General features: G+C 38.6%; 1 protein-coding gene across 1 annotated transcript in view; it reads left to right on the forward strand.

Annotated features, from left to right (window-relative positions):
- The first annotated feature begins 912 nt into the window (after window positions 1–912).
- The window catches only part of LOC134317833 (acylamino-acid-releasing enzyme-like), a 34,690-nt gene continuing 14,174 nt past the window's right edge, over window positions 913–21,428 (forward strand). The window contains exons 1-13 of the mRNA XM_062998555.1: window positions 913–1,224; window positions 2,974–3,103; window positions 4,406–4,532; window positions 4,645–4,732; window positions 5,301–5,376; window positions 7,683–7,774; window positions 7,860–7,934; window positions 10,925–11,062; window positions 18,696–18,787; window positions 19,940–19,980; window positions 20,105–20,226; window positions 20,309–20,369; window positions 20,450–20,547. Coding sequence (XP_062854625.1) covers window positions 1,018–1,224; window positions 2,974–3,103; window positions 4,406–4,532; window positions 4,645–4,732; window positions 5,301–5,376; window positions 7,683–7,774; window positions 7,860–7,934; window positions 10,925–11,062; window positions 18,696–18,787; window positions 19,940–19,980; window positions 20,105–20,226; window positions 20,309–20,369; window positions 20,450–20,547 — 1,347 coding nt within the window. The 5' untranslated portion in view covers window positions 913–1,017. The remainder of the gene's footprint in view (window positions 1,225–2,973; window positions 3,104–4,405; window positions 4,533–4,644; window positions 4,733–5,300; window positions 5,377–7,682; window positions 7,775–7,859; window positions 7,935–10,924; window positions 11,063–18,695; window positions 18,788–19,939; window positions 19,981–20,104; window positions 20,227–20,308; window positions 20,370–20,449; window positions 20,548–21,428) is intronic.

Genomic DNA, 21,428 nt, shown 5'->3' on the forward strand with positions numbered 1-21,428 from the left:
ATCAGAAAAATAGAATTTCTCAGCCAATGAGAAAATAGAATTTGTTGTTGCTGGGTGAGGAGTTCCTGGACTACCAGTTGATGGACATTCCTATGCCCCAAGACCCAGTCATGTTTGACATTGTATATATACAAGAAATATTCAGCACACGCCCATTGACATGAGCAACTTAGTAACTGCAAAAATATGTAGTAGAGTGTAATTAGGCTTCCTTGGTTCATTTTTTTCAAAGGTGATTGGTATGAGCAGATTTCCGAGGCTGTCTACGATTGCCAAACTGGTATTAGTTCTGCCACACTCAAATGCAGATGCAGAGAGGGTTTTTTTTCCATGGTGGGGCTTAATAAAACCAAAACCAGGAACGCGTTTGGTGCTGGATGGAACTCATTAATGGACATTGAACCACAGTGCTTTAAATGGGAGCCCCCAATATCGGTCATCAAGGCATCAAAATCTGCCACAAACACTTACAACACACAACATCACTCATAAACACAAACACACACAGAGGGACAGAATAACCACCACTGTTCAAGGGGCCCATTTGTTTTTCTTTATTTAATTTGTCTGTTTTTTTTGTTTGTTTAGAAAGGCATAGCTAAAACAATTTATTTAATATTACAGAATTTAGTGTAGTCACTGTGACAATGACCACTGCTGTTCAAGGGGCCCATTTGAGGCAAAACTTGAGAGCCCTGCTTGTGACAGACTTCTAACCTCTCGCCGCGCCGCGATCCTGACCAGAACAAAGTAGTGTTAAAACAGACAATGAATAGTTTGTGACAACTTGCAACCACGTAGTTGTAGTTGCCGAGTTGTGTATAGGTGAATCGGTTCCCTATGATCATCTATATCGGATCAATGAGTCGACTCATTTAGCAGACGACACAGCTAGGCAGACGAGTGCAAAAGCATGACAGGTTCCAATCTTCTTGTTATAATACATAATACTGCACCAATTTAAATTCGGCTTTTAATCGTACTTCGGTGTACGGTTATAGTGGATTTAGTGCCTTTATGTTAAGCAGGAGAAAAAGTGACTTGCTAGTGATCAAGTTATTTATTCAGACTCTGCACTTAAATCAGAGAAAAGACTCGAGCTACCTAACGGTGTATTCTCGAAGTTATTGGAAAATATACAGGCACAAGACAGCGGTGACAGCGTACGGAGAAAAGACTTGGATTAGAACGGGCACGAGTTTGAGCGCCGACATGGATTACAAGGTAAATTAATAATTGAGATGAAATGGTGGCTGGTTGGATACGGTTTGGGTAAGAACATCAAACAATGTAAATCCTGTTGCATTGAAGCTCCAGCAACAACAATAATAACAACAGATAATAACAACAGATAATAACAACAAAAAACCGTTTGCTGAAGGGTCATGCATTCACTTTTATTTTCTACTTTTAAGGAAGTTGTTGGGCTAATGCTAAGACAGCTAGCTTAGCGACCTACACTGACTTTAACTTGTACATTACATGGAATAACATGTCTAATTGTTTATTTTATCTGGCTGTCTCAATCTAAAACATACATTTGTAAAATGGTTTGTTGCGATTCGCAGGTGTGGCTTATAATGCCACTAAGCTCCATTTCATCTGCACATTCATGCTAATTGACCAGCTAAACCTTCTCTATCGTAACATAAAACCTTAGTCACCCATCTGACTGAAGCTTTTGCTGCTACTCTATGGCTAAACGTATTTTCTTTGACTTCCTTTTTTTTTTTTTACAGCCACGCATATTGTTAACAGGTGTAAAACATTATATGCGTCCAAGCTTTGCAGAAACAGTTTGGGCAAAGTCCTCTACTGTTCCAACATGACCGTGCCTCCTGCACAAAAAGGTGTAGCTCAGTAAAACAGTTTTAAGATGAATTGAAATGGCAATTGCTAGCCAGGCCTTGCCACCCGAGGCTGGGACCTGACTTCACAAATGGCTGAATGGGCACCGAAGTTACCAAAGAAAAACTAAAAAAATCTTGTGGATAGCTTTCCTAAAAAAATTAAGGCCGTTATAGCTATAAAGGGGAACAACTCAATGTGAATGACAATGGCTTTGGAATTAGATGATCAACAAGGTCACCGTCAGGTGTCCAGATACTTTTGGCTAAATAGTGTATGCGTTCAGGTTATGTTAAAAGTTGAGATTTGTTTGTGTCCCTTTAAGTTAAGCTTGTTTGATTTTCACCCATTAAAACATGCAACAATGGTCTTGTCAATTTTTAGAAGAAAACCCAGACTGTCACCTTATGCTGCCAACAATCTACGTACACTGTGTATTGCCATGGAATTGTCCTTGGATTAGAGCAGAGGTGGGCAATTAAATTTTCCAAGGGGCCACATAAGAAACTGGGACTGTTGTGGAGAGCCAGACCATTAGGGTGAACTTAATTCTGCTCAATATTCAATATAATACATCTGACTTCAGTAAATAAATACGTAGAAGTTCATGTCTTGTTAAAACGCTACCGTCTCTATCAGTCGCACTCAGTTCTGTTTGCCAACACGTTACGGTGAAGCTGGATCCACTCACACACACGTAATTTGAAACGTAAGTAAATAGAAATATCGGTCCCTTCAAAATAAAAACAATCCTGTTGTATTGCATGTGTGATATTTACGTCTGATTTTTAATTACCACTGACCTCATTCGGGCCGGTTGGGGACAGCCCTGCAATGCCCAGGTGTGGCTTAGAGGCAATCATGTAAGAAAGAAAGAAGCCCTTGCTTTTAAAGCTGCACTCTAAAGCTATACTGAGATTTGCTGCTAATTTATTAAAAAATTTTGTACAACAGCCAATGGAAATATTTGTGTAGTGTGCTTGGCTGTAGACAGTTTCATTCATGTTTCAGCAGCTTCTAACTATGGCAGTTGTTTTAAGTGACATTGTACATGCTTGCAATGGTGGACAGTGATGCTGGCAAACTGAGTTACCAATATACTATGTTTTGTCTGTGTCTAATAAGGTTATCACCAGTTCAGAGGACATAGCCAAGCTTTACCGGGAGCAGAGTCTTCTTCCGTCTCTTAGCCGTGCTGACGTAGGGCCTGTTATTGAGTCTCAATATGGGGGAAAGTACAGCAACATCTCCACAGGTATGCTTCCCACAAGGTTCTGGTACATTCAAGAAGATCCACTTTATTTTCTACCTCAAGATATGCAGCAAATAAAACATTTTTATAAATTTGAGACAAGGTTAAGACTGCAAACAAGACAAACATTTTTCTCACGTTGCATTGCAGGTAAGAGATAGTGGTCAAGCACAGCTTTTACAGGTGGTCATGTGAACTCTATTCCAATTTGTGGTGTTGTGCATCAAGCAAACATTAACTAGTTTAAATAAAAACTTTGGCCTGGGACGTACTTTTTGGCTAATGCCTTTATTCCATTGCACAAAACCTACTGTAGATGTAGAGTAAGTTTGTTGCAGGTGAGTCGGTGGCAGCATTCTCAACAAGATGCTGGATGTGTTGTGTAAAGTGGCAATTCTGTGAAGACTGACCAATCACCAGTCTGCATACCCCCATGTCACAAGTCTTCCTTCCCTGCTGTGCTGATTAGCTTGATGGACTTCTGCATTACCTGAAGTTCTTTATGCTTATCATTATATACAGTTATGCCTGAATATATGCCTTGATCAAAGAAAATTTAGGAAAGGATGAAAAACAAGGTTTCTAACATATATCAGACTGGACAAGGTTTACCAAACCACAGTAAGACCCATTCTACAGAACAACGTTTTTTTCTAAGAGCGCATTGATAGCTCATTCAAGAAAAAGAACCTAGACAAACAACTAAGGAACCACAGGCCTTGTTAGCTCAAAAAAGGTTTCACTGTTAAAATGAAACTGGGCATTAATGACATTCAAACCAACCTTCCTCTAACCAGGAGATCCAAGGCAGTTTGGTTGTTTAAGACAAGGATCCAAAGCTCAAGCACAGCTCCACCGCTGAATTACTCATTAGAAATATTAGTCTTTTAGAATGATGCAGTTAAAGCCTTTACTTATGCTATATTAAAATGCTATTGATATTAACCATTCAGGTTTTTTTAAATTAAAAAACTACTGATGGGGCTAGATAAAATAAATCTGCAATCTACATATTATTAAATGTTTTGGTCGCAGTTGTTGCTAGTAAAGATGGCAGTAATGGGAGCTAATTACCTTTTCACTCAGGTCTAGATGGTGTTGGATAACTTTTTTTTTTTGTCAGTGTCAGCATTGTACTGACATTGCCCCAATAATTCACTCTTGACTGTTGCTCATCCTTAGCATGCACACAAACATTGAGTCTTTATATAAGTAAAGTAAATAAAAACAATTGTGATATTAAGGACTGAGGCTACTTAGACCATATCACTAACGTTTTTTTTTCTTCTTCTTTTTTTTTTTTAGAGTGGATTCAGCGGGATCTTGAGAGGAATGAAATTGTTAAATTTTGCAGACAGTACATTGCTTTTCATGACGACAAGTCAATAGTGTACTCTGGTCCCTCTGGCAACTGCACAGAGATCAAGGGAGAGTACGTTTTCCAATTAGCAGTCTTCATGGACACAGCCATGTGCACAAATGTGTCTAATTTGATAATTTCTACTGTACAGTTATACTGATCTTTGCACTATGGTTACGTGCAGGCTGCTGTGTCATGACTCTCCGTCTGGTGAGATGAAGGCTGTAGTGAGGGAGTGCACCATCAAAGGAGAGGAGAAACAGTTTCTTGAGGTGAGCCAGCATTAATTTACCACTGCTAAATAGTAATAGCTATGGGCAGGGTTATTTAAATTTCTGGATAGATACTATGTGTCCAAAAGTATTCAGACACCACACCATAAGCTTTTTCAACACCGTGGGTATAACAGACTGTGCTCTTCAGGGATAACTTGGTGCCTGATTTTTGGTGTCTAAGGATTTGTGCCCATGTTTAGTCAAAAAGCATCTGTAAGGACAGGCATTAATGTTATTGAGAAGGCCAATCAATGTTTTAGTTCATCTTAAATTTGTTCAGTTGGTTTAAGGTCAGGTTTAGGCCAATGGAGGTCCTGTAAACCATACTTGGCTAAGCTTGGCTTTATGGATCTTGCTTATGAGTTAGATAAAACATTACATCCTTTTATGTTTTGTAAGAAATATCTGTACAATGATTTTGAATTTTAATTACTGTTTATGATTTGGGTTTGTAATATGAACAACCTAAGATGAAATGCCTGTTTTAACACATTGTATTTTTTAAATGTAATGCAGTGTTTGTATTTTTAATCTCTTTTCATTTTTACATTTTTGGGAATATTAGATCTGGCATAGGAACAGTAAGATAAAAAGCCTTAACCTGACTGCACTGAAAAAGCATGAAAAGGTCTACGGAGATGGTAAGTACTCTTAATTTACAGTTGCGATCAGTAATATTCAGTAAAATATAGGGATGTCCCGATCCGATCTCAAAGATCGGAATCGGGGCAGATCAAGGCATTTTTTAACTGATCGGTATAGGCTTTACTCCTAAGCCGATCCTTCGTTTTACGTCAGCATGTCCGCTGTGTGGAAATACTTTAAATTGGAAAGTGAAATAAGTCCAACAGCGAAGTGTAATGTCTGCAATGCGAGCTTTTCACGAGGCGGTAGGAGCAGAGCTGCGTTCATTACTGTAGAATTGTACTATTTATATGGTGTGTGAGTCAAGGATCACTCTGGTTTACAAAACAACGTAGTGATGCACTTGCTTAATAAAGAAATAACTACACGGTATATTCACAAATTGTCGGGAGCATAACACTTTATTAACTTCTTCTGTTACAGTACCGAATAGCGGACAGCTAGTGTCATCGCGTTAGCCAAGCACGCTATTCCATGCACTATGGAAGCCCCAAAGGGTCAAAACACACTCACTTCGAGTAGAAACGTCCATCAAACACGGCAGAGATGCTGATTTTCCTCAAAAAGAATCTTCACTTCATTTTGAGTGTTCTAGTTTTACTACTACAATGCTGCACAAGTTTGTTTACTTTTATTTTGTAAAAATAAAAGAACATTAAGCAATAGCTTGGATGCAGGCAATTTTTTTCCTACAGCACTGCAGAGCTATTCAGTTGTTAAACATTGGATTAATTTGAATAACTGTAATGTACTTGAAGTATGCACTGTGTAAACAGTATTATCTAGTTCTTATCGAGACAATATCTACAAAATGCAAGTATCGGTTTGAGACTCGGTATCGGATCGGGATAAAAATTAAAGTTCGTGATCGTGATCGGGAACAAAAAAACGTGATCGGGACATCCCTAGTAAAATACCTTAAAAGTTATTATGATGATTTGTATAGAATTACATAAAAATAAATACGTACAAGCTATGTTGAAAACATAAGCTGACAAGCTAATTTAAGCTTATTTAAGCCTAAATGATAATAAAATAACATCTAGTTTTGTATAATGTCCATGTCCACTATTATCTAACCCTCAGTCTCGATGCTTGGTGGACATCCTTTTGCACTGATAACCTTCTCTTAAAGAAGTAGATTCAACTTTTCACTATTACCAATGAAATGCAGATACCATCTAACCAGACGTGCAAAGTAGCAAACATATAAATTGTGCAAGTGATGATGAGGTAAATTTAACATGCAAGTATGGTACAAATAAGGTGTATGAATGAAATAAGGTGCATAAATAAACATTGCAAAAAGCAGAATTGCAGTGAATATTGTGAAACTGCAGATATAATGTAAACCAGACAGATAAAAAACATAATCTAGCAATTATTTAAATTAAACAATTACATAGACAGTAAGATGGTGGTTGACAGAAGTACTGGAGTTAACATAATCTGTTGATAAAGTTGACAGCAGTGAACTTTCTTACCCTGATGGTAAGAGTGCTACCAGTCCATAATTCGGGTGGGAACTGTGTTTGATAATGTAACTTTGTAAGTTTTTAATGGAGGGGAGCTGGACAGCCGTAATTCATTGTGCAGTTGTTAATACCTGCTGGAGGGCTTTTCAATAACTTTTTCAGTTTTCTGTAAGTTCAGTGTGAGGTTGTTTCTGGCGCTCCATTGCGCAAGATGCGGTGCCTCCTCTGTGTAGGCTGTCTCATTATTGTTGCTGATCATACCAACCATTGTGGTGTCATCTGCAAATTTGATGTTGGATAAACAGATTTGCAGTCGTGGTTGAATGAAGAGTAGATATAGATAGAAGCTTTATTTAGTTATTTTTATTTAAGTATTTGGCTATCATAATGCACCTCCTCAAATCAGCTCTGGATGTACAGTACGCCTTTTCTGACTTGAAGGGAGTGATCAAGACCTGACTTCAATAGGATACGAACCTCGCTCTTAATCCAAGTCTTTTGATTGGGGAATGTTTTTGATTTATTTTTATATTGTAACTGTCCACACACTTGATGTAGTTCAGAACAGAGTTGTACATGTTGAGTCTATAATGGCCTAAGATAAGAAGATGCTTCCAGTTTGTGTGCTGCAGCTGATGTTGTAGGGAGGCATCAGCCCCCTCCAGACATGTTTTCAAAGATCTACACTATATACAATATACACTGGATATTCTTGGACTAAGCTTTGGTTGACTTAGAAATGTGCTAGGGATCATTATCTTGGTGACTGTGATGCCCTTTCAAGAAAATGTACGTTGTTTGCGTGTGTGTGTGTCTGCTTTTTGCAGATCAGTTTGGCTGCCTGGTTTGGTCTCACTCTGAGACCCATCTTCTGTATGTAGCAGAGAAGAAACGACCCAAGACTGAGTCCTACTTTCAGGTCCTACACTTATCATAAAACAGATAAATTAGTTTAGAGTTGAGTAATAAAGTGGTCATTACTTATGGTCATTTTTTTTTAACAGTCAGAGTCTGAATCCAGTTTGATTGGTGACGAGGAGGAGACATTAAGGACCAACAAAAAGGAGGACTCTGTCAAGGTAAACACACACAAAAAGGTTCAAAATGTAATCTAATTAATTTGATTTCCCCTTTCCCTCTTGAAAGTTTGTCCATATGACAAAAAAGTGGGATGAATGAAGGGACCCATTCATGGAAAGATCCCGAATATTTGCAGATTTGTCGACTAGTTCCAGATTTGCTGTGACCCTACCCTAAAAGTGAATTTACTACATGGTTAGGTTAATATCTTTGGAAAGAGAATGGCTGCCGGGTGATCTTTTTTGTGTGTATTTAGCCCCAAGTCTGTTCTTAATTCTGAACTTCTGCAAAACTGCGTTTTAATGTTAAAGCAATAAGTGTTTAGTTTGTACCGGTTTGGACAGTCTCAGGTAGGGAGATGGGATTTTATATACAGTTGTGCTCATAAGTTTACATACCCTGGCACAATTTATTTTGGCCATTTTTCTGAGACTCTTTTATTCATGGTTAGTGGTTGGGTGAAGCCATTTATTATTAAACAATTGTGTTTGCCCTTTTTAAATCATAATGACAACAGAAACTACCTAAATGACCCTGATCAAAAGTTTACATACCCTGGAAGTTTTGGCATGATAACATACACACAAGTTGACACACACAGGTTTAAATGGCTACTAAAGGTAACCATTCTCACCTGTGATCTGTTTGCTTGTAATTAGTGTGTGTGTATAAAAAGTCAGTGAGTTTCTGGGCTCCTGACAGACCCCTGCATGTTTCATCCAGTGCTGCCACTGACATGTTGGATTACGAGCCATGGGGAAAGCAAAAGAATTATTAAAGGATCTGTGGGTGAAGATAGTTGAACTTTATAAAACAGGAAAAGGAAATAAAAAGATATAAAAAAAAAAGGTCATGTAGACCAACAAAAATTTCAGCCACAACTGCCAGGAAAATTGTTCGAGATGCAAAGAAAAACCCACAAATAACATCAGCTGACATACAGGACTCTCTGAAAAAAAGTGGTGTGGCTGTTTCAAGATGTACAATAAGGAGGCACTTGAAGAAAAATGGGCTGCATGGTCGAGTCACCAGAAGAAAGCCATTACTACGCCAATGCAATATGCCAAACAGCACAGAGACAAGCCTTACAATTTCTGGAACAAAGTTATTTGGAGTGATGAGACCAAAATTGAACTTTTTGGCCACAACCATAAATGCTACATTTGGAGAGGAGTCAACAAGGATTATGATGAAAATTACACCATCCCTAATGTCAAACATGGAGGTGGATCGCTGATGTTTTCGGGATGTGTGAGCTACACAGGCACAAGGAACTTGGTAAAAATTGATGGCAAGATGAATGCAGCATTTTATCAGAAAATACTGGAGGAAAATTTGCACTCATCAGCCTGGAAGCTGTGCATGGGACGCACTTGGATGTTCCAACATGACAATTATCCAAAACACAAGGCCAAGTCAACCTGTCATTGGCTACAGCAGAAAAAAGTGAAGGTTCTGGAGTGGCCATCTCAGTCTCCTGACCTCAATATCATTGAGCCACTTTGGGGAGATCTTAAACGTGCAGTTCATGCAAGACAGTCCAAGAACTTACAGGAACTGGAGGCATTTTGCCAAGAAGAATGGGCAGCTTTACCATCTGAGAAAATAAAGTTTTGCATCCACAACCACCACAAAAGAATTCAAGCTGTCATTGATGTTAAAGGCATATCCTATTAAGCAATAGGATATGTACACTTTTGATCAGGGTCATTTGGGTAGTTTCTGTTGTCATTATGATTCAAAAAAGGCAAACACAATTGTTTGATAATAAATGGCTTCACCCAACCACTAAACATGAATAAAAGAAAAGTTTTTGTATTATCATTCATAGTCTCAGAAAAATGTTCAAAAAATCACAAATTCTGCCATGGTATGTAAACTTATGAGCACAACTGTATAGTATATATTTTTATTTTGGGGGATTTTATATATACCTGTGCCGAACAAAGAGATGACTTTGTGTAAATAAGTACAATCTGAAACCATATGAAGGATCTCTAAGAAGAACTTGAAAACAACAAAATTTCCCCCAGTGTTCATGCTGCTTCAGGCTGCATCACAACCTAGGTCATCTGGCAGTACACTTCAGTAAACAATACTGCTTTATTTTCAGGATTTGTCAAGTCACTGAAAAGCATAATAGTGCATTTAAATAGGAAATAAATAGTTCAGATAAGTGCCAAAATTAGCATTATTCAAGAACTCATAAAACGCTTATCAAAAAGACCATTGCATTTTTTTTTTACCATTGGCTATCTCCCAAAATATTTATACCTTTTTTTTCCAAATCTCCATGGCAGTTTGGTATGTCTGGCCAAAAATCAACTTTTAGATCAACTTTGTGCCTAAAATATAACATCGAAATGCAATTTTGCAGAAGTTTGGAATTTTTAGACTATTTAGTATAAGCACATATATCCAGCCAAACAGGTTACATGCTGACAATGCTACCAAATACAAAACACAATGTTGCATCTTTAGTTTTTATCCCTAATTAGGGTGCACTTTGTGCTTTAAACACATTTTTTAAATAAAAATGGTACACATATCAAATACATGCAAAAGCAAAAGTGTGATCAGATTTATTACCATAACCAAGTTAATAAATGGCCACATTAGTATCGGACAGGATGAATGTTCTAGGGTAGGGTTATTCAAGTCCAGTTTTGAAGACTCACTGTCCTGTAAATTCTTTAAGCTCATGAACTGACTATTAAACCCTCCTTAAAAAGAAGCTTAAAATCCTACAGGACAGTGGGCTTTTGAAACCAAGATGTTTACATGGCTTTACTTGGATTACTGGATTCCATTTATTTTGTTTACAATTTTTGTTCCAGTTAATTTTTTCTTTCCAGCTAAAACATTAAAGCAGTTTTTTAGTTAGGTTAGTAGGTTGCATGCAAATTTACCTATTTGTGTCTTTCTTAATTTGCATGCTTTTGTCTTTATTTGTTTCTATTCATAACAAATATGCTTTGTTTTTTCTTAGGGTGATCAGTTTGTGTACTATGAGGACTGGGGTGAAGATCTGGTCAGTAAAAGCACCCCTGTTCTCTGTGTTTTGGACATTGAAAGCAGCAATGTTTCTGTCCTAGAGGGGGTACCGGACAACATCTCGCCTGGACAAGTGAGTGTCACATAAGAGCATATGTGCTCTTCATGCTCAAAAGCTGGTTAAACATGCCACTAATACAGAGTTGTACTTTTTTGGTAATAAGGCTGCATTTGCATGATATGTGGCAAAACCGGTATGGGGTGAGGCAGTGTCGCTGCGCTACAATGAGTGTCATACACTGCACAGATTTGCCGTTTTGATGCTCTGTCTTTGCTGCTTATCACTGCACTCAAAGTTCAGTCTGATTGAAACTGACAGTTTACTGCTGACCTTTTCAAGTGGATGGCCGAAATTCTTGTATGAACCAAAAAAGATTTTAAGCAGAACTGCAGGGGATTAAACTGTCAATACTGTCAGTTAGTATTGTTGATTTTTTTTAAGTTTACTGCATAGTGGCACAGCCAGCAGAAATTGGTTTTGCTGCTCATCATGCAATGACTGTGTGCTTTAGCCTCGTAGTGAATGACACTGATTGCAAGGCAGGAATGCACCCCGGACCTTAAGTACAAGCCTGAATGACAGTGATTGTTTTTGGAGATTGCTTGGCTTTATTTTTTATGTTAACTATCAGTTAGAAACCAGTGTGGGTAAAATGGCAAAATGGATGTTGGCATACTTTGATCTACAAGGTGGGCCATTTATATGGATACACCTAAATAAAATGGGAATGGTTGGTGATATTAACTTCCTGTTTGTGGCACAATAGTATATGGGAGGGAGAAAACTTTTCAAGATGGGTGGTGACCATGGCGGCCATTTTGAAGTCGGCCATTTTGGATCCAACTTTAGTTTTTTCAATGGGAAGAGGGTCATGTGACACATCAAACTTATTGAGAATTTCACAAGAAAAACAATGGTGTGCTTGTTAACAATGGTTTTAACGTAACTTTATTCTTTCATGAGTTATTTACAAGTTTCTGACCACTTATAAAATGTGTTCAAAGTGCTGCCCATTGTGTTGGATTGTCAATGCAACCCTCTTCTCCCACTCTTCACACACTGATAGCAACACCGCAGAAGAAATGCTAGCACAGGCTTCCAGTATCCGTAGTTTCAGGTGCTGCACATCTCGTATCTTCACAGCATAGACAATTGCCTTCAGATGACCCCAAAGATAAAAGTCTAAGGGGGTCAGATCGGGAGACCTTGGGGGCCATTCAACTGGCCCACGACGACCAATCCACTTTCCAGGAAACTGTTAATCTAGGAATGCTCGGACCTGACACCCATAATGTGGTGGTGCACCATCTTGCTGGAAAAACTCAGGGAACGTGCCAGCTTCAGTGCATAAAGATGGAAACACATCATCATGTAGCAATTTCAAATATCCAGTGGCCTTGAGCTTTCCATTGATGAAGAATGGCCCCACTATCTTTGTACCCCATATACCACACCATACCATCAATTTTTGTGTTCCAACAGTCTTGGAGGGATCTATCCAATGTGGGTTAGTGTCAGACCAATAGCGGTGGTTTTGTTTGTTAACTTCACCATTCACATAAAAGTTTGCCTCATCACTGAACAAAATGTTCTGTGTAAACTGAGGGTCCTGTTCCAATTTTTGTTTTGCCCATTCTGCAAATTCAGTGCGCCGATCTGGGTCATCCTCGTTGAGATGCTGCAGCAGCTGGAGTTTGTAAGGGTGCCATTTGTGAGTAGCTAATATCCGCCGAAGGGATGTTCGACTGATGCCACTCTCCAGTGACATGCGGCGAGTGCTACGCTGTGGGCTCTTGCTGAATGAAGCTAGGACAGCCACTGATGTTTCTTCATTAGTGACAGTTTTCATGCGTCCACATTTTGGCAAATCCAACACTGAACCAGTTTCACGAAAGTTTGCTAACTGTAGCATGGGAGATGGGTGGTCTCGTAGGGTGTCTTGCATTGAAATCTGCTGCAATGACCCGGGTACTGCGTTCACCAGACATCAACACAATTTCTATCCGCTCCTCACGTGTTAACCTCTGCGACATGTCAATGGCTGTAAACAAAGAGAAGCTTGTAAATAACTCATGAAAGAATAAAGTTACGTTAAAACCAAGCACACCATTGTTTTTCTTGTGAAATTCTCAATAAGTTTGATGTCACATGACCCTCTTCCCATTGAAAAAACTAAAGTTGTATCCAAAATGGCCGACTTCAAAATGGCCGCCATGGTCACCACCCATCTTGAAAAGTTTTCCCCCTCCCATATACTAATGTGCCACAAACAGGAAGTTAATATCACCAACCATTCCCATTTTATTTAGGTGTATCCATATAAATGGCCCACCCTGTATGTAGCATTCCTGTGTATTAGGGGCCGCCACAGTAGGCCATTCTGGTTTTTATGCTACATTCACTTTCTGACACAACCCTCCCTTTTAGCCAGGCTTGGAACTGGCACTAAGAGCATACTGACAAGTTCACCTCTCACTGACTAGGCTGTTTCAACCATAGATCCACTTGATCTATGTAGCATTTGTTATATGTACAACCCCAAAAAGTTGAGGATGGGAAAACACTCATTGCAGTCAGTATGAACCCAAGATATTTCATGTTTTGTTTGCTCAACTTCATTTTATTTGGTAATTTACATCTATTCCTGCATTTCAGGCCTGGAACATATTCCACAAAAAGTTAAAATGGTAAAGCATTTACCATTTAACACTTAAAAGACATTTTGGCGTTGAGGATACCAAGCAATAAAGTGTTTTAGGGATGATTTTAACCCGTTCTTCCTGTAAACATGTCTTAAGGTGTGCAACGGTACAGGGTTATCATTGTCGCATTTTTCGTTTCAAAATTCTCCACACATTTTTTATTGAAAACAGGTCAGCACCGCAGGTGGGCCAGTCCAGTACTCGTACCCTCTTCTTGTGCAGCCATTCCTTTCTAATGTGTTGCTTTAAAAATGTACAATGTTGCTCAAACATCTTAATGTACTTTTTTGCATTAATTCTGCCATCACAGCAATTTAAATAATCCCATATCATGACAGACTCTGGCTTTTGGAATTGTTGCTCATAACTGGTCCTTTTCGTTTTTGGATCAGTTCATATGGCGCCTGTTTCTTCCAAAAAAAATACTGATTTATCTCACCACAACACACTGGAAAAATACCAACGCCGCTTTTGGACAAGGTTAACACTTTTTTTTCACAGTAGGGTTTTAAGTGGTATTCATGAATTTAACTCTGTATTGCAGTGGTGGATAAAGTACCTGAAAGCCATACTTAAGTAAAAGCACAAATATCTCACCAGAAATTTACCAGTCTCCTCTTAGAATATTACTTGAGTAAAAGTCTGATATTAAATGTGTAGGTATGGAAAGTAGAGCAAGTGATCAGAAATCATATGCCAAATCATATGCCAAATCATGGTTACAATCACTTGATTGAAATCATGTTATTATTTAGTTTTTTTTTACCTCATTACTAGCCCTAAATTGCACCGTCCCAACTTTTTTGGAATGTGTTGTAGGCCTGAAATGCATTTTTTTTATTTACATTTTCTATACTGTTCCATCTTTTTTCTGATTTGGGTTGTACATTCAATTCGTAGATATATCCTAAAAACCTATACCTACTAAATTTTGGCGGATTCATTTAAAGCAAAACTCAAGAGAGTTAGAGCTGGTTGGTATGATGCTTCATTCGGTATACCAGCTTTGATCCCTATTATGGTATGGATTTTTTTATATACCGTCATACCCTAGCATAGTAAATACAACAGCTGTAAGCTGCAATAGACAGCAAATCATATAATATTGTTTGCTGCTAAAAGCTCTATGGAGCACTGTGCAGATTAGATACAGCTTACTTGTTAACCAGGTGGCGTTAGCATACCAGTGTTAACAGATGAGAGAGTTTTCTTGATATGGTGGAAAAAATAAACAAAAACAGCAAAGAAATAAGCTGTGTCGGCAGTTTAGAAGTGTTTTTTTGGTTCCAACACAGATTAAAACACTATATACTGTACGGTTTGTTGGGGCACGGTTGTTGCAAAAAAGCAAATGGTTACGCAACATTACTACCGGTGTGAAAATACTACTAGTTTAATTGCTATATCGATGTTATACCAACAACACGGAAGCAAGCTGGAAGCAGAGATGTATAAAGTCTTCCACTTTTCTACAACAGACCTGTGATCAAGTTATACAATCAGTGGAGTCATACCTCAGTATAACGGTATAACTGTGCACTTTATCAGTGGTGCCTGGAGACTACAAACGTCGTTTTATTTGTTAAAGGGAGAGCTAACGGTGTTTGTATAATACTTAAATAATATAATAATAATAAACATCATATATATACAGGGGTTGGACAATGAAACTGAAACACCTGTCATTTTAGTGTGGGAGGTTTCATGGCTAAATTGGACCAGTCTGGTGGCCAATCTTCATTAATTGCACATTGCACCAGTAAGAGCAGAGTGTGAAGGTTCAATTAGCAGGTTCAAATATTGCAATGCACACAACATTATGGGTGACATACCAGAGTTCAAAAGAGGACAAATTGTTGGTGCACGTCTTGCTGGCGCATCTGTGACCAAGACAGCAAGTCTTTGTGATGTATCAAGAGCCACGGTATCCAGGGTAATGTCAGCATACCACATCCAACAGGATTAACTGTGGACGCAAGAGGAAGCTGTCTGAAAGGGATGTTCGGGTGCTAACCCGGACTGTATCCAAAAAACATAAAACCACGGCTGCCTAAATCACGGCAGAATTAAATGTGCACCTCAACTCCACCAGAACTGTCCGTCGGGAGCTCCACAGGGTCAATATACACGGCCGGGCTGCTATAGCCAAACCTTTGGTCACTCGTGCCAATGCCAAACGTCGGTTTCAATGGTGCAAGGAGCGCAAATCTTGGGCTGTGGACAATGTGAAACATGTATTGTTCTCTGATGAGTCCACCTTTACTGTTTTCCCCACATCCGGGAGAGTTACCGTGTGGAGAAGCCCCAAAGAAGCGTACCACCCAGACTGTTGCATGCCCAGAGTGAAGCATGGGGGTGGATCAGTGATGGTTTGGGCTGCCATATCATGGCATTCCCTTGGCCCAATACTTGTGCTAGATGGGCGCGTCACTGCCAAGGACTACCGAACCATTCTGGAGGACCATGTGCAGCCAATGGTTCAAACATTGTATCCTGAAGGCGGTGCCGTGTATCAGGATGACAATGCACCAATACACACAGCAAGACTGGTGAAAGATTGGTTTGATGAACATGAAAGTGAAGTTGAACATCTCCCATGGCCTGCACAGTCACCAGATCTAAATATTATTGAGCCACTTTGGGGTGTTTTGGAGAAGCGAGTCAGGAAACGTTTTCCTCCACCAGCATCACGTAGTGACCTGGCCACTATCCTGCAAGAAGAATGGCTTATAATCCCTCTGACCACTGTGCAGGACTTGTATATGTCATTTCCAAGACGAATTGACGCTGTATTGGCCGCAAAAGGAGGCCCTACACCATACTAATAAATTATTGTGGTCTAAAACCAGGTGTTTCAGTTTCATTGTCCAACCCCTGTATATTGCACCTGTTTCATGCGTACTGATTCCATCATATATTGTGTCATTTTGTGGGGCCAAGCAACACCTTCACTATATACATGGTGAAATGAAAATGTTGTATATTCTTTGTACTTATGACAGTAAAATCAGCCACAGACATACAGTCCTGCTCACCATTATTGGCACCCCTTCATTTTTTGCATAACCTGTACAATATCTTCAGAAATAAATGGAAATGTACCAAATTTATATTATCAGGATTTTTTAATTGGAGGTCCAAAGTAATATAACGAAGAACATTGTTTTTCAGCTTACATGTTGTCATTTTAAAGAAGAAACAGAAAAAAACAGCATGTGCAGTAATAAAGGCACCCCTCCTTAATATTTGGTTGCACACCCTTTGGCAGTGATGACAGCCTCCAAACGTTTCTTGTAGCCATCTATAAGCTTCTTGCACTTCTCAGCTGGTATTTTCTCCCACTCTTCCTTTGCAGTTTGTTCGAGCTCTTGAATGTTTGCAGGGTTCTTTTTCCCAATGGCAGATTTCAGCTCACCCCACAGATTTTCAATGGGATTGAGATCAGGACTCATTGCTGGCCATTTTAAAACAGTCCATTTCTTCCTTTTCAACCATTCCTGCGTGCTTTTGGATGTGTGCTTTAGGTCTTTGTCTTGCTGGAGGACCCATGATCTTCGACTCAAACCAAGTTTTCTTACACTGGGTAGGACATTTTGCTCTAAAATCTCTTGGTAATTCTCCGATTTCATGATTCCTGTGATACGGTCGAGGCCCCCAGTACCAGACGCAGCAAAACAGCCCCACAGCATTATGGATCCTCCACCATGCTTAACTGTAGGTAGGGTGTTCTTTTCCTTATACGCTTCATTGCGCCGTCTGTAAACAAACTGTTGGTGTGCATTGCCAAAAAGCTCTATTTTTGTTTCATCGGTCCACAGAACATTTTCCCAGAAGGATTGTGGTTTGTCCAGGTACTCTTTGGCAAAGTTGAGTCGTTCCTTTTTATGTCTTTTCTTCAGCAATGGTTTCTTTCTTGGCCTTCGCCCATAAAGCTCTGCTTGGTTTAGTGTGCGCCGTATGGTACTTGTTGAAACCAAGACCCCAGACTGTTCCAGGTTGGCCTTCAGGTCTTTGGATGTTTGACATGGTGTTTTTTCCACCATTCGCACCAACCTTCGAAGACATCTCTCATCAATTTTCCTCTTCCCTCCACGTCCAGGGAGGTTCTTGACTGTTCCATGCTTGGCAAACTTCTTAATAACATTGTGCACTGTTGAAACAGGGATACCAAGGTCTTTGGAGATGGCCTTATACCCTTTGGAGGTCTTGTGTTTGCTAATAATAGCACTTCTGATGTCCTCAGACAGCTCCTTTGTCTTCACCATTGTGACAAAGGAACAGGGAATAACTTGTGGCTTTTTAAAACACTGAAGTCATCATTCATTGGGTAATTAATGTCACATGGGCACTGACAATTTATCACAGGTGATTCTCATTTGTGATTTAGCACAGGTGAGTCAAAATGTGTTTCCATACTGATTTACTGTAAAGGGTGCCAATACCAGTGCCACAGCAAGCTTTAGGTTTTTCTATTTTTTCTCTCCCATTGTTTTTAGTTTTAAATGTTGTTTATCATTTGCTCTTTTGTATCAAACACAAGTTCTCTATAGAAAAAAGCTGTTACACTTGATTCATTTTTTTCCAGGAGATATTCCACATTATGTACTTAAACTTCATGGGTGCCAATAATGGTGAGCAGGACTGTATAAAAAGTCCTAGTCATACAAAAAAAAACCATACCGTGAAACCATCAGAATCTTAAAAAATACTGCAAAGAAATTTTTGGTCATAAGGAGAGTGTCCTAAAGAAAGTGTAACAAAGCTGAAATGCAGGAATGCATCTACATTAACAAATGAAATAAAGTTGACCAGACAATACTTAAAACATTTTGGGTTCAAACTCTCAGCAGTGAAATAAAAGTCAAAGTAAATGTAAGAAACATTGTGTTTATTAGCATTTTCCATAATGTTTCAACTTTTTCAGATTTGTGGTTGTAAATTGTATTGATATAAATGTACGCTTGATGTCATTTGAATAAATCTGTTAATTAATTTACTTGCAGGCATTCTGGGCACCTAATGACACAGGTGTAGTGTTCGTGGGGTGGTGGCACGAGCCATTTCGGCTGGGCCTGAAATACTGCCCCAATAGAAGGTGAGAATGTGTGTGTGTGTGTGTGTGTATTGCATCTCTTAAATATTAAGAGTTATTTTTGCATGTTTTATTATATTTATTTTGGGGTTTTTTTTGTGATTTTTGTCTTCTTATCACTCAGCTTGTGTACATTTATTTCTTCATGCACTCCTTTGACCTTTGTCTGCTGCACAATGTATGCACATTTTGACCTGTTTAAAATTTCATTAGAAGCTGCGCTCTTTGTTTCTGTTTATCAGTACAGCTAACATATACAAACCCGAAACCACCATTGCTGCATTTGCTGCACTCTGGCTAGCTGATTTTTCCTGTTATACCAACGTTATTGTTTTTTATATGTGTTTAGCCCTTAAACCTGTATACATGGAGACTGCAAAAAATCTAAAACTATGAAGGTGTCTAAACTTTGACAAACATGCCAAGCCTACAGCACCAGTTAAACCAGATTAAATAAATAAATAAAAGAATTTGTACAATCTTTTATTTGTACACCAATAAACAATGACCGTAGGCTGTCTGTACATGCTTGTATATTTATTTAAATAATGTCTAACAATTATGTTAATTGATCCTTCCACCAGATTGCTGCATTTATTGTACATATAAAAAATTCAGCACTTGAGTGGCAAACTAGTCTAATGCACTAGCATCTTTCTTAAGTATGTGGCTAAAATACCTAAACTTATATGCTGTATGTGTACACCTTACCATGAGCTTGCTGGTCATCCTATTCCAAAACCATGGACATTAATATAAGAGTTGTGCACATCTACCCCACAACCCCCTTTCCTCGGTCGTGGCTATTTGGAGTATGTGGGAATGTGTTTTTTTTTTTTTAAAAGGTTGGGCTCCAAGTACTTCTAGGGTTTCTTCTTCTTAATTGGACTTTTAGAGGGTTTTTCGTCACTGCTGTTGTTTTTGGTCCCTAAATTTGTAAAGTTGCTTTTATACATTGTTTATTATACAAAGAAAAAAAGCACTAAAGAAATAAATTTGACTTGACCTGGCAGTTGACGTTCCAATTCATTCCAAAGGAAATACCTGAACTCTATAATTAGAAGGAGTTTTCACATATTTGGGGCTATATAATGTACTTATTATTTATGTAATTTATTTTCTAGGTTTTTTTAAATTCTCTCATTTATTTTATAGGTCTTCTCTCTTTTATGTGGATCTAACGGGAGGAAAATGTGGTATGTCCTTCCGCTTGACTTACCTTGACTTACCTTTTTACTTATTAGCTAATTAGCTTGTTGTGGAAATGTACAGTGAGCTATGCATAGCTACAATCACGCTACTTTCCTTCCATCCTCTCAGAACAGTTGTCGCCCGAGTCTGTCGCCGTTTCCTCTCCTCGTCTGAGTCCAGATCTCTGCCGCATTGTCTATCTTGAGTGTGGAGTCTACGGCCCACACCAGCAATGCAGCAAACTGTGCATGGTGTGTTTCTGTGTGCATGTGCTTTCGTTTTATAAGTGGAAATGTTTTATGTTTGCTATATCTGATTTCTTTGCATTTGCAGTATGACTGGTACACCAAGAAGACGTCAGTGGTTGTAGACATAGTGAAGAGAGAGAAAGAAGGTACCATTGTGTGATTTAGGGCATCTTAAGCCCAATTAAGATTTAAAAAAAAATTTGTACAAATATTTTTATCTTTGCAGATGGCTTTACTGGCATATATAGCTCAGTGCTGCCTCGTCAGTGCTGGTCAGCTGACAGCCAGAGAATTCTCGTTTCCTGTCCTCAGAAGAGCCGCAAGGTATAGCACTGTAATAGGGTTTATGACACTCAGTATTGTAATATTTGTCATAGAGAGTAACCATATTTGTCTATAAACCTGGTCTACACTCTATGGTCAAAAGTATGTAGATGCCCCTATTACATAAAAGTTTGGGAAAGGCCCTTTCCTGTTTCAGTATTACTTGTATATAAAGCAAAGTCTATAAATATGGTTTGACTAGTTTTTTGCAAAGGTACTCTAGTCACCTTTGTCATCCTGGCTGACTTTGCAAATGTTTTTTGACTGAATGGATACATACTTTCACAGATACACAACAAGATTTTGTGGAAAGCCTTTTCAATAGAGTGGAGACTGTTATAACAGCAAAGCAGGGGGCAACTCCATATTAATGCTTGGAGATTTGAAATGGAGTGTCCATCAAGCTCATGGTCCCCTGTCCACATACTTTTGGCCATGTACTGTAGTTTATATCATTACCAATATTAGTAGTGCTGTACCAGAATTGTTGCTCTACAAATCACAAGTTTGCACTCTAAATTCATTTTAAATTGTATTTAACACAAGGTTAATACCTAGAATTACACAAATACATGCTGAACATGGTGTTAAATTAAAATAAAATAAATTAATAATTTAAAATTATATTGTATAATTAATTGCACATTCTGAAAGAATGGGACTGGAGCAACAAATATGTGTAAAGAAAGCATCCTGGAAAAGGCTAGACGTTTTTAATCAAGGGTAAGTCAAGGCTTCCAATTCCCATCCAACAGAATCCAACAGTTCAAGAACAACCCTTTGAACCATTAATTACACTAGGTAGACATTAGGTATTTAACACACTACAGTGCATCCACATTAAACATTTGAATGAATTTAGAAAATTATTGGTTCTATTA

This window comes from Trichomycterus rosablanca, chromosome 7, assembly GCF_030014385.1.
Source record: "Trichomycterus rosablanca isolate fTriRos1 chromosome 7, fTriRos1.hap1, whole genome shotgun sequence".
Lineage (NCBI taxonomy): Eukaryota > Metazoa > Chordata > Actinopteri > Siluriformes > Trichomycteridae > Trichomycterus > Trichomycterus rosablanca.